At 64.1% G+C, this 12,852-nt stretch overlaps 1 protein-coding gene across 9 annotated transcripts in view; it reads left to right on the forward strand.

Moving 5' to 3' along the window:
• Positions 1 to 11,318, forward strand: part of ELFN2 (extracellular leucine rich repeat and fibronectin type III domain containing 2) — a 68,585-nt gene extending 57,267 nt beyond the window's left edge. For all 9 annotated transcript variants that reach the window (XM_021091522.1, XM_021091519.1, XM_021091521.1 and 6 more), the window contains one exon: positions 3,511 to 11,318. In XM_021091522.1, coding sequence (XP_020947181.1) covers positions 3,986 to 6,445 — 2,460 coding nt within the window. In that variant the 5' untranslated portion in view covers positions 3,511 to 3,985 and the 3' untranslated portion in view covers positions 6,446 to 11,318. The remainder of the gene's footprint in view (positions 1 to 3,510) is intronic.

The following is a 12,852-nucleotide window of genomic DNA, read 5'->3' on the forward strand; positions in this document are numbered from 1 at the left end:
TGTGCCCTCTCCATTTGTCTCTATTCCACTGCCTCTCCCGGCTCAGCTGTCTCCCGATTTTTGCTTTTCCCTCCTCCTCAGCCCTCACCTCCTGTCTGCAGCTCCCTCGCTTCCTCTCTCTCTCTCCATCCCCCAGGTGTTGGCGAGGTGGGGGTGGGGGAGGGGGAGGGCTCTATTCCTCCCACACTGGTGTCTGGGCCACAGCATCGCTCTCGTGGGAGCCTGGGAAGGGCCCGACGCCAGGACCCTCGGCCCCAGGCCTGACAGCACGGCGGCCGGCCCACCCCTCCCCACACCTCGTGTGGGTGTGCAGCCAGGCCAGAGGCCAAGTGCTGCTGTCAGCGCCTTCTTGGCCTTGCCATCCCCCCTCTCTGGCTGTGTCAGGCCTCGAGGGGTGGTGGGCAGGCAGCCCAGGGACAGGGACAGGCAGCTGACGCACAGGGGACAGGGTGACGGGGGAGCCTCTGCCCCACTCTGAGTCACGGTGGGGGTGGGGGGGAGCTGGGCCCTGGCCCAGACCCAGGCTGTCCAGGAGGCCCCGGGAGGAGCAGAAGGGAGGGTGGAGCCACCTTAAGAGCCCAGGTTGGGGAATGGCTGGGGTCGGGGGCACGGGGATGCTGTGCCCCCTGGACATTTGGGAAGGGCAGAGGCAGGGCAGGATTAGTTCAACACCCCCCCTCCCCAGGCCTGGGAGCCTTCTCCTACTCCCCTCCTGCCCCTCCGCCACCTTCTCGAGCCTCGGCATGGCCTGGGCTTTCCAAGCGTCTGGCCAGCTCAGCTTTGCCTGACAGCTGCTGGGTCTGGCTGAACGGATGCTGGTTTGAGCACCTCAGATCTGGGGATGGGGCGGGGCTGGATGCCACAGAAGTTACACACGTGCGTACATACTCTTATGTGGAACATACATGTGCTTGACGTGTGGACAGATAGGTGTGTGCCTCTGTGCCCCTGAGATGGCCCACGTGCCTCCCTCCCGCCCCACCACACGCTGGCATGCCCTCGTTCACACCTGTAGCCGGCCATGAAGGCTCACGTCCTGTGCACACGGGTGCATGTGCGCACGCACGCCTGCCCTCACACCCGTCTACTTGTCAGCATGCCCCTGCTCCGGTGCTCTGAGCTGGCGCACACCTGCACGACACCTGCATGCAAATGTGGTCCCCAGACATTCCCAGCTAGAGGAGTCACACAGGTGGGGGTTCTCTGCCAGGGCGAACTTGGCAACTCAGCCTCCTCCAGTCCAACCTTGCTGCCTGGGGAAGTGGGTGACTGGGGCCCCCAGAGGGGTAGGACTGGCCTGAGCGCCCCTAGGAGCCAGTGGCCACATCAGACACGAGCCCAGGTCTCCAGACTCCCGGCTTGAGACTTGCATGGCACAGCCAAGGACAAAAATGCTCCCTGCTGGAGTTCCCGTCCTGGCTTAGCAGTAATGAACCCGACTAGTATCTATGAGGATGTGGGTTTGATCCCTGGCCTCACTCAGTGGGTTAGGATCCAGCGTTGACACGAGCTATGGTGTGGGTTGCAAACATGACTCGGATCCTGCATTGCTGTGGCTGTGGTGTAGGCCGACAGTAGTTAACTCTGATTCGACCCCTAGCCCGGGAACTTCCATATGCCGCCGGTGCAGCCCTAAAAAGACAAAAAAAAAAAAAAAAAAAAAAAAAAAGTTCCCTGCTGCCCGTGTGCCCCTTCTTGCCTGCCAGCCTTGTGGGTCCCCCCATCTCCTCCCTGTCCTGCCCCTCGGCCTGAGCTGGCCCCGCCAGGGACCGGGGACCAGGAGGTGTGAGGCTGGCCTCCCTGGAGCACCTAAACATCACAGCTTCTGCAGCTGCGGCGGCCTTTCATCCGAGAGGGGTCATCCGACTTCCGATGTACTTGCTGCCTCAACAAGAGCTGCCCTGCCTGGGCATCTTTGGGCCCTTTTTCTCCCTCTCCACTTTCCTCTCCTCCGTTCCAGCCCCCGGGGCTCAGGGCTGTAAATTGGTTTGGCTTTAACAGCAAAGATTTAACACTGTTTCCTTAAAGCGCACTCTTTCCTGGAGTTTCCCAGGAGGAGGAGGCAGAAGTGGCCCTTGTGAATGGTCTCGGGCTTTCTTTATTCAAACATAGGTTTCTCTGGCTTCATCTTCACATCCCTGGCCCCTGCCCAGGGCGGAGGGAGGAAGGACCGAGCTCTTCCCGCAGTCAGGAGAGCCCTGGATGAGCGTTCGAGACTGGTCTGGCTGAGCGCCCGGTCTGGCTTGCCGGGCAACCCCGACAAGTCCCCCTAGACTGAGATTCGGTTTCCCCACTTGGAAGAAAGAGGGTCTGTGGGCTGGGAGCCCTGCACCGCCCCTGCCCCCCCCCCCGCACCCCCCCCTCCCCGCCTGCGTCCTGAGCCGACGCCACATGGCTCACTTCTCCCCGCAGATGGCCAGGCAGGGGCCTGGTCCCCACTTTAGAAATATGGAAACAGACTCAGGTGTGCACGGCATCTGGCTCATGGGGCAGGATGGATGGGGCACCGGGCCCCCCATTCCTGCTGCCTCGGGAGCCTTGATCCTGGCCCCAGCTGTGGTGGTGACTCTGGGCAAGTCCCTGCTCCTCTCTGGGCCTCTGAGTCTCTAGCCACTGAGGGGGATTCCGGGCTCTGGTCACACAATTTGCAAAGGTCTCTGGGTTCTTCACCTGCCTAGGACCCCACCCCTTGCGGGCTCCGGGCCGCTACGGGCAAACACCAAGGAAGGGACTTGGGGGCGTGTCTGGGTTCCCGGACTCTCACCCCGTCTTCCCCTTGGCTTGGCTCTGGCCTGCAGGATGAGCTCATCTCCTGCCCTCCCACTGCAGGAGACCCCAGCCCCTGCGTCCTCCTGCCTGGGGGGACCACGGCCATGCTGCTGTGCTCCCCCTCCCCCACAGAAGCCAAGACAAGGGAATTATTTTTGGAACAAGAGCAGTTACACAACAAATGAATTATTTATCTTTGGGCATGGAGGAGAGGAGGCATTTTGCTGGGCTTCTTAATTCTTCTCTGGATTGGAGGGTGGCTGCTCGGGTACGTGTCCATATGTGTGCGGGCCTGTTGTACACACGATCGTAGGTGTGCTTGTGTGTGCGTGTGTACACCTGTTTAAGTGGGCATGCTGTGCAGTTCTGGCTCACATGAGGGCATGTGGGTCTTTGTGTGGGCAGGTGGATGTGCTGGAGCATCTGTATGTGTGTGTGTGCGCGCGTGCACTTGACCTATTAACTCTCCAGTCTCCCTTCTCTGCCCACTGTCTTCAGACTCTGTCCCCCGTTCCCCTCCCTTGTTTCTTCCGTCTCCCTCCTTCTGGGCCCTTGGCCCCCTCCTCCCCCTCTTGCCACCCGTCCCCTCCCTTCTTTTATGTGGCAGGGACCCCAGAGCGTTGCTGGCACAGGACCCCCGGGAGGGGGCGGGAGAGGGAGTGGGGTCCTGCGCTGGAACTTAGAGGGGCAGCTCTGAGCCTTCCCACTGATCTGTCACCCCCTGTCGGTGCTGCCTTTCAGGAACCAGGTGACAGATGGGTCTCTTCCTTCCTGCCCCCGTCTCTCGTGTGCTTCCCGCTCAGAGCTCCCGTCTCCAGCCTCCCGTGGGAATCCTTTGAAGTTCTGAGCCCGGAATCCCAGGAGGAAGAGGAGGAGGAGGAGGGAGAGGACGTCAAGCCCTGAGCGCCTGGGCACCTGCCCTCGAAGGAGAGGAGCACTTCCGGGAAGCAGGCTGTGGGGCCCCAGGCCCACCCCCCCGGCCCTGGCTGGGCCCCCGCACCAAGCGACTGCCCGTAGCGCCCCGGACGGCCCCCAGCGGTTGGCACTGGCCGTGCCTGCCTCACCTGGGGCCCCCGAGCCGGGGGTGGCCCCCAAGATGGTGACGGCCCCAGGGAGGACTGTGCTGCTGGCCCCAGCCTCCGGCCGCTAGGCACCCCCCCACCCCCTGTGCCCCTCCACCCCGAGCCCGGCCTGCGAGGGGGCCGAGGCGAGAGCCATGCTGCGCCTGGGGCTGTGCGCGGCCGCGCTGCTGTGCGTGTGCCGGCCGGGCGCCGTGCGCGCCGACTGCTGGCTCATCGAGGGCGACAAGGGGTACGTGTGGCTGGCCATCTGCAGCCAGAACCAGCCGCCCTACGAGACCATCCCGCAGCACATCAACAGCACCGTGCACGACCTGCGGCTCAATGAGAACAAGCTCAAGGCCGTGCTCTACTCCTCGCTCAACCGCTTCGGGAACCTCACCGACCTCAACCTCACCAAGAACGAGATCTCCTACATCGAGGACGGCGCCTTCCTGGGCCAGTCGAGCCTGCAGGTGCTGCAGCTGGGCTACAACAAGCTCAGCAACCTGACCGAGGGCATGCTGCGGGGCATGGGCCGCCTGCAGTTCCTCTTCGTGCAGCACAACCTCATCGAGGTGGTGACGCCCGCCGCCTTCTCCGAGTGCCCGAGCCTCATCAGCATCGACCTGTCCTCCAACCGCCTCAGCCGCCTGGACGGCGCCACCTTCGCCAGCCTGGCCAGCCTCATGGTGTGCGAGCTGGCCGGCAACCCCTTCAACTGCGAGTGCGACCTCTTCGGCTTCCTGGCCTGGCTCGTGGTCTTCAACAACGTCACCAAGAACTACGACCGCCTGCAGTGTGAGTCCCCGCGCGAGTTCGCCGGCTACCCGCTGCTGGTGCCCCGGCCCTACCACAGCCTCAACGCCATCACCGTGCTGCAGGCCAAGTGCCGCAACGGCTCGCTGCCCGCCCGGCCCGCCAGCCACCCCACGCCCTACTCCACCGACGCCCAGAGGGAGCCCGACGAGAACTCGGGCTTCAACCCCGACGAGATCCTCTCGGTGGAGCCGCCGGCCTCGTCCACCACGGACGCGTCGGCGGGGCCGGCCATCAAGCTGCACCACGTCACCTTCACCTCGGCCACACTGGTCGTCATCATCCCGCACCCCTACAGCAAGATGTACGTCCTGGTGCAGTACAACAACAGCTACTTCTCCGACGTCATGACCCTCAAGAACAAAAAGGAGATCGTGACGCTGGACAAGCTGCGGGCGCACACCGAGTACACCTTCTGCGTGACCTCGCTGCGCAACAGCCGCCGCTTCAACCACACCTGCCTGACCTTCACCACCCGGGACCCGGTCCCCGGCGACCTGGCGCCCAGCACCTCCACCACCACCCACTACATCATGACCATCCTGGGCTGTCTCTTCGGCATGGTCATCGTGCTGGGGGCCGTCTACTACTGCCTGCGCAAGCGGCGCATGCAGGAGGAGAAGCAGAAGTCCGCCAAGGTCAAGAAGACCATCCTAGAGATGCGCTACGGCGCGGACGTGGACGCCGGCTCCGTGGTCCACGCCACCCAGAAGCTGGGCGAGCCGCCCGTGCTGCCCGTGTCCCGGATGTCCTCCATCCCCTCCATGATCGGGGAGAAGCTGCCCACCTCCAAGGGGCTGGAGGCTGGGCTGGACACGCCCAAGGTGGCCACCAAGGGCAACTATATCGAGGTGCGCACGGGCGCGGCTGGCGATGGCCTGGCCCGGCCCGAGGATGACCTCCCGGAGCTGGAGAATGGCCAGGGCTCGGCCGCTGAGATCTCCACCATCGCCAAGGAGGTGGACAAGGTCAATCAGATCATCAACAACTGCATCGATGCCCTCAAGTTGGACTCAGCCTCTTTCCTGGGGGGTGGCAGCAGTGGCGGGGACCCCGAGATGGCCTTTGAGTGTCAGTCCCTCCCTGCAGCCTCCACCGCCTCCTCGGCCGCCGCCCCCGGGGCGCTGGAGCGGCCCAGCTTCCTCTCACCCCCCTACAAGGAGAGCTCCCATCACCCGCTGCAGCGCCAGCTGAGCGCCGATGCCGCGGTGGCCCGCAAGACCTGCAGCGTCTCCTCCAGCGGCTCCATCAAGAGCGCCAAGGTCTTCAGCCTGGATGTGCCGGATCACCCGGCCGCCACGGGGCTGGCCAAGGGCGACTCCAAGTACATCGAGAAGGGCAGCCCCCTGAACAGCCCGCTGGACCGGCTCCCGCTGGTGCCCGCGAGCAGCAGCGGGAGCAGCACCGGGGGCGGCGTCCACCACCTGGAGGTGAAGCCCGCCTACCACTGCAGCGAGCACCGGCACAGCTTCCCGGCCCTGTACTACGAGGAGGGCACCGACAGCCTGAGCCAGCGCGTGTCCTTCCTCAAGCCGCTGACCCGCACCAAGCGGGACTCCACCTACTCGCAGCTCTCCCCCAGACACTACTACTCGGGCTATTCGTCCAGCCCTGAGTACTCGTCCGAGAGCACGCACAAGATCTGGGAGCGCTTCCGGCCCTACAAGAAGCACCACCGGGAGGAGGTGTACATGGCCGCCGGCCACGCTCTGCGCAAGAAGGTCCAGTTCGCCAAGGACGAGGACCTGCACGACATCCTCGATTACTGGAAGGGGGTCTCGGCCCAGCAGAAGCTGTGACCCTCTCCTCTCCGGTGAGGCTGGAGGGGGAGGGCCGGGGGCACATGGGGAAGGGCCCGGGGCGGCCGGGCGGGGCGCGCAGGGGGCCCGGGGCCGAGGAGTGGACGCACACGCACACCCGCACGCACGCACCCACGCACACACCTGACCACCACCTGACTGTGAACAACCACCACCCGACAATAACGGACAGGAAAACAAAGACATGTCCTTCTTAAAGTTTACACACTGATACCGAAACCAGTCGTCTTTACTGTGCTGCCCAGGGACTCTGCTGGGGGGTGCGGGCTGGGTGGGGGCGGGGGGCAGGCCAGGAAGCCAAAGGAGGGTGTGGGGGGACCGGGGCTCTGGGACCGGGGACAGGTTTGGGGGCAGAGGAGCCTGGGGTGGAGACGGACCGAAGCCCTCCCCCTGCTCCGTGGGGGACAGGTCACTTGGAGATCTAGTGGCAGATGGACACGGGGCATCAGTCCTTCCTTCACGGACAGGGCAACCGAGGCCCAGAGAAAGGTGATGACCCCAGAGTCAGGTTACCAGGTGGCGCGGATTAGGGTCAGTCTCCCCCCTTCCCGGCCCAGTGCTGTCCGCCACCCCCGGCGGCCTCCCCGGGACCCTCCCCCTCTGTCCACCACCCACCACCTGTGGTCTCCCGGGGCTGCGGGACTTGAGAATCAGGCGGGTGCTTTTCCATTCTAGAAAGCCCCGTGGCCACGCCCCTGAGCACAGAGCTGTGATTCATCCTGTGGGGGGCCTCGCCGCCCCCCCCCCCCAACGCCAGTACCGGGAGAGGTGGGAGGTCCTGCTGACAGGGGAGGAGCAGACCTGGGGATGGTCCACCAGCCCCCTTCCAGTGTCTTCCAAGTAGCCTGGGAGCTGCTGAGGGGTCAGGAGAGCAGCTGGGCTGGCAGCCACTGTGTCTCAGGTGCAGGGCTCCACACCCTGGCCCACCCCCCACCTCTCTGGGCCTCCAGGACCCCTCCTCGTCCCACAAGCGCAGCCGAGAACGCTAATGCCTGGGAGCAGCAGGGAGGTGGGGTCTCATGGGGGGGCCCTTCCAGCCTCCGCCCCCACACCCTGGCCTCCCACCTACCTGACCCCCTGTCATGGGCTCTTGGGGCAGCGCCTCAGCCTGTCTGGAGCAAGGAGGGCTTTTGGGGGCTTTCCACTCACCCCTTCGTGGCTGCCCATCCCCACCCCCACCCTCTGGCCTGAGGGGCACCCACGTTGCCATGGAGATGGCCACTCCTCCCTTGCTGACCCCCACCCAACATCGAACAAAGCACAAACGGCGGTGAGCCCCCCCACCCCCGCCGGGAAGGAGCAGGCTGGGTTGGAGGGGGCCCTCCCCCCACCCTGGCCGGCCTCTGTCACCATAGCGACCCAGAGCCTGGCAGTTGGGACCGTTGGGCTCCTGGGGTTTCTCAGTGTGGGTGGCAGAGGGCGCTGAAGGGAGGGCAGGGCCAGACCACAGTGGCTGCCTTTCTCCAGAACAAGGGGCTTCCCGGGGGCGAGCTCTAAGAGGGCAGATCTGGGGTCCTGAGACTGGGGGGTCTTGAACACCGTCAGGGTGTTGAGGGGCCAGAGTCAGCGGTCCTTCCACCTGCGGATGGGAGATGGGCCTGTAGGGGGTGGAGACAGCCGTAGCTTCGCCTGCCTGCCAGGGTGCCCCCTGGCGCCCCAACCACCTCAGGAGAGGGAGGAGCCCGCCCGGCTCTCCCCACGCTCTGGCCTGTGTCACTGGCCCAAGTGGGGTTTCTTGAGATCTGGGGAGTGACTGTGGGGTGAGGGTGGGTGCCGGGAAGGGGCCAAGACCTGTACTGTGGGCGGAGTCTGACCGGAAAGCTAGTGCCAGTTCCTGAGTGGGGGGCTCTAGTGACCTTCCTGCCAGGGTAGGATCTGGGGGTGGGTGGCAGCGGAGGGTGAGGGGGCCTTAGGGCTCGACCGAGCACCTCTCTCACACCCACTGGGGGGACCGACCAAGCCCGGGGCTCACTTTGGGGGTGACATTTGCAAAGAAAGGACTGTTCTCCTGGGGAGTGGAGGGGGGAGGCGGGCATGGACGCGCAGAGCAGGCCTCCCCCAGCTCCCCAAAACCTGCCCCCCAACCCCTCCTCACACCGGATTGGCAAAACAGAAAAGCAGGCAGGCGGAGAAGCCAGTGGTGTGAGAAAGCAGATTCCCTGTTATATTTGCATGATGATTTTACTGTATTTTTCTGAGCAAACATCTGTCGTGTATGTGCCAGTTTGTCCAGACTCCCTTGCCCCGCCTCCCCGCCGCCCCCCCATTTCCACATTCCCTCTGTTGTGATCTGACAAGCAGCTCTTGAAACCCGGGCAGGGGCCAGCTCTGCAAAAGACCCAAAACAGGTGCCACGACAGCACAGCCCCCGCCCCGATGTCCCCACAAGTGCCGCCTCCCCTCCTCCCATCTGCCCTGGCCCCTTCCCCTCTTCCCAGCCAGGGAGGGGCAGCCCAGGGGAGGGAGCCTGGGAGGAGCCCCCCCTCTTCCCACCTGCTCCCATTTTGCAGAGGAAGAAGTGGGAGGGGGCAGCGAGGGAGGGGTCTGGTGATGTGGCTGCCAGGTGAGGGGTCAGTCACACTGCTGAGGACAGAGGCCAAGAGCTTGGGGCTTCGTGCTCAGCTTTACAGGGAGGTTTGGGTTCCTGAGGGAGGGATCCCTGGGGAGACGGCGGGCCCCCTGACATTGGCCTGGGCTCACCGGGGTGGGGGGGTGGGCTGCAGCAGGAGCCACAGTCCCCCACCACCCTTGCCATTCCATCATTCCTGGTTGAAAATGACCTCTAGAAACCTCAGAATCACTTCCAGGGGTGGGGGGGAGGCCTTTAAAGGCCAGGTCCCCTTCTTAACCGCCAGAGTTTTCCACTCCAGGAGGTGAACCAACAGTTCACAACCCAGGTCACACGGATCTTTGAGGCAGAATAGGGTCTCAAACTCAGGCCTCTGCCTGCTGGGGCCAGGCTGCCTCCCTCAGCTGCCCAGGCCAGGCCCCTGCCCCTGCTCCAGGGAAGGCCCCACCGCACGGTAGCTCATCCTGGGGGTTTTCCTGTATCCCTGTCCTGGGTCCGATTCAGGATCACGTTCCCTGGGGGCGGGGGGCAAAATCTTCACAAAAAACAAATGACATTTATGTTGAGGAGAACATGGCTGGCCGGGGCCCTGTGTTTGTAATGGCAGGACCTGGGGCCACGGCCTGGGCAGGCTAGGAGGGCAGGCAGAGGTGGGGGGCTGGGGAGGGGGGTACTGGGGGGGCCCCGGGGGAGGGGCTGGTGGAGTTGGGGGGAGGGGCGAGCCAGCTGGAGCAGATGTGGGTGCGACACCCTGGACCTCCGGGGACCTGCCTTGGTCGTGCCTGGACGTGCTGGAATCGCCAGAGGAAATTCCCTGGGTGCCTGTCTGTTGGAGCTTGTGGCCTTCCAGAAGTGAAAGGCAGAGGCCTGGCAGGAAGGAAGCTCGGCCTGCTGTGGCCACCACCTCAAGGGGCCGGGGCTGGTTCATCCCCCACCCGCCGCCCCGGCAGGAGGGGCCTGCCTTGGCCCCTCGCCTCTCACTGCTCCCCCTCCTCCCAGGGCAGGGCTGAGAGTCTGGGCCTGGCCGAGGGTCTCTGATGTTCCCCACCCCCGTGTCCCGGACTTTTAGCAGAGGAGGAAGCACAGGGAGGAGGGAGAGGGAAGGAAAGCTTGTAGGGTCTCAAAACCCGTTAAAGACAGACTGAGGCCAGAAAGGGGGGCAGGCATCGGGGGACAAGCGCAGTAGGTTATAAGGCGCTTACGTGCAGCGACACGGGACAGCCACAAGGTCTCTTCCACAGATGGACACTGTGCAGAGAATTAAAATAGGGCGATGGAGTGGGGAGGGGCTGGGGAAGCCCTCGGAGCCAAGCTCTGAACAACGAGAGCCAGAGGAGTAGCCCGCTGGCCATGTGAGGAGGGGACGGGAGGTAGGGGAGGACGGCTCAGAAGGGCCCGATGTCCCCAAGGACCTCCTGGGATGCCCCCCACTGCTTTGCCCCTGCCCTGCGAGGACCCCCAGAGTCGGCAGCATCCCACCCCGTTCCTGGCGGAGCAGGGCCCTCTCTCTGCCGGGTGCTGGCTGGGTGGTTAAGGCCCGGGGAAGCCCCCTGGGGGTCTGACCCCCACCGGGCCTAAGGGGCAGGGCTGCAGCTTGCCCGGGAGCCCTGTGTGCCAGTTAGGGTCCTGGGGCTGTTCCCCTCTCTGCTAAGACTTCTGCTCCACGGCCACCGCAGCCCCAGGAGCTGCCAGGCTCCTCCACCCTCCAGCCTGACCGTCCAGCCTCCCACCCTTCAGACAGAACCAGTACTTGAGGCTCTGTGCTCTCACGCCTGCCTCCGAGGCCCCCATTAAAGGTCCATCACTGCTGCTGAGCAGTGGGGGGAGGAGAGGGGTTGGGATGGGGTGGGGGGAGGGTCTGGGCGGCCTCCCCTTCCCCTGCCCCTCCCCAAAGAAGCACAGGGCTGGGCAGGGGCGAGGGGTCCACCCTCGCTCGCTCCTTCCCTCCCCGAGGAGCCACCAGCCCCTCGGCCCTGCCTCGCGGCTTGGCACCTGGTTTGGGTCCTGCAGAGTTGGGCTCCGGGCCCCCGGGCTACGAACCTGTGAACCTTCGCTGTGTGGACCGGACCTTTTCCTCCTTGGGTGGGGGGGGATGTACGCTCCTTTTCTTCTTTTCAGGGTGGGGGGGTGACTTCATTTATTTTCTCTTCCCTGTATCTGCCTCTCCCTCCCAATTTCCTATTTTAAACTGAATGGCACGAAATTGTTTTCCTCAACTTGGAGATTCCTGTATGGAGAGAATCAATTTCTATATTTGCAATAAATTTCTTATTTAAAACAACAGGACCCAGGTCTTTGTTGAGTGTCCACCCCTCCCTCTGCAAGTTGGAGTCCCCGCGCCGCGCCCCCAGTCTCTGATGTGTGTCCCCTCACCCCCACCCCCCGTTACCAGCTCCCTTTCTCACCAGAGCCTCCCACACAGGATCAAGGAACGGGGCCCAGTCCAGGGGGCAGCCCCCGCCCGTGGTCAAGGAAAAGAGACGTGTGTCTGCCGGACAGAGGGTGGGCCAGCAGGGAAGTGAAGGGTCACGGTGCCCCCCCACCCCAAGCCCCACCTGCTGAGGGGGATGGCCTCATGGCCTCTCCCCGCTGGAAACCAGGAAGCCTGTCCTCATGTGTCCCCTTCCTGGAATCCTGGCCTCCGTCATCTCAGTTTCTGGACCTCAGAGACAGGGGGACATTTGGGTATCATTTAAGTCTCAGCTGATTCCCAGGGACTATGCCCCTTCATCAGTAGCCGAGGACCCCAGTTTCTCATGGGCCTGCCTCTTAACTGCTTGCTGTCCTCAGAGGGCTGGGGTGATGGGGAACCCTAAGTAGGTCTCCTCCTGGCCATCGCCAGGCCAACTTCCAGGCTGCCTGCCTCTTCCAGCCGGCCTGCTGCCCTTTCCTCCACAGCTATGCATCACCCCTGCTCCTTCTCAGGGGTCAGGAGATGTAGCTTGTCTCTCTGGCCAGGCACGGAGCTCCGGGCTTCCTCCAGGGACCTCCCACTGACCTGCCAAACCTCTGCTCAGGTGGAGCCTGGAGCCCCCCTCCAAGCCCCAGGCCCCTTGTCTCCCCAGGAGGCAGGGGCCCTCCCCTTCTCTCTTTCTAGGATTCCTGCTTTCCACCTGCTGCCAACCCCTCCTCCGGGCAGCCCCTGGATTCAGCCTGGGTGGCTCGAGGGGAACTTGGAGGGGACTCCCTGGCTCTGACCTCTTCCCCCGTGAGTGAGTGAGGTCACAGTGAGGCCTTCTGGAGCCCGGACCTGGGCGGGGCCAGCAGCGTACCTGTGGTCCTGGGGCTTCTTGGCCCATGCACCTTTCCTGATGCCTTTGACCTCCCTGGGCGTAGATGTAGACGGAGATGGGGAGGGTCCTTCTGGAAGGGCCCAGGCTGGAGCTGCCCTCGAGCACCCTCAGCGCTGCTGTCCCAAGGGGGCTGCGGCCTGGGCTCCCCCCTCTGTTTGTTGGCTTTTCCGCAAGCAGCCTGTGCTCAGCTTCCTGAGGGAAGGTTCACCATGAACTTGCCCCCTGGGAGGAGGAGAGAGGGCAGGTTGTGGGGGAGGGCCCAGAGGAGCAGGTGCTGAAACCTCGCAGGCTCTGTCATCTGGGGCCTGGAGCTGGGGCTGCCCTGGGGTTGCCTGGCCTGGCTCAGGCTCAGGGCCGCCCGGCCCAGCCGCCTTCCTGTGTCACTCTGTCCTGGTGACTCATCATCAGCATGAGCCTTTCCTCTTGGAGGCTCCTACTATTCCTGAGAAAACAAAGGTGTGACCCAAAGTTGACCAGGGGTGGTGGTGGCCAGGCCAGGCCCTTCCTCTCCTGGCTGCCCCAGT

The sequence above is a fragment of the Sus scrofa genome, chromosome 5, assembly GCF_000003025.6.
Source record: "Sus scrofa isolate TJ Tabasco breed Duroc chromosome 5, Sscrofa11.1, whole genome shotgun sequence".
NCBI lineage: Eukaryota > Metazoa > Chordata > Mammalia > Artiodactyla > Suidae > Sus > Sus scrofa.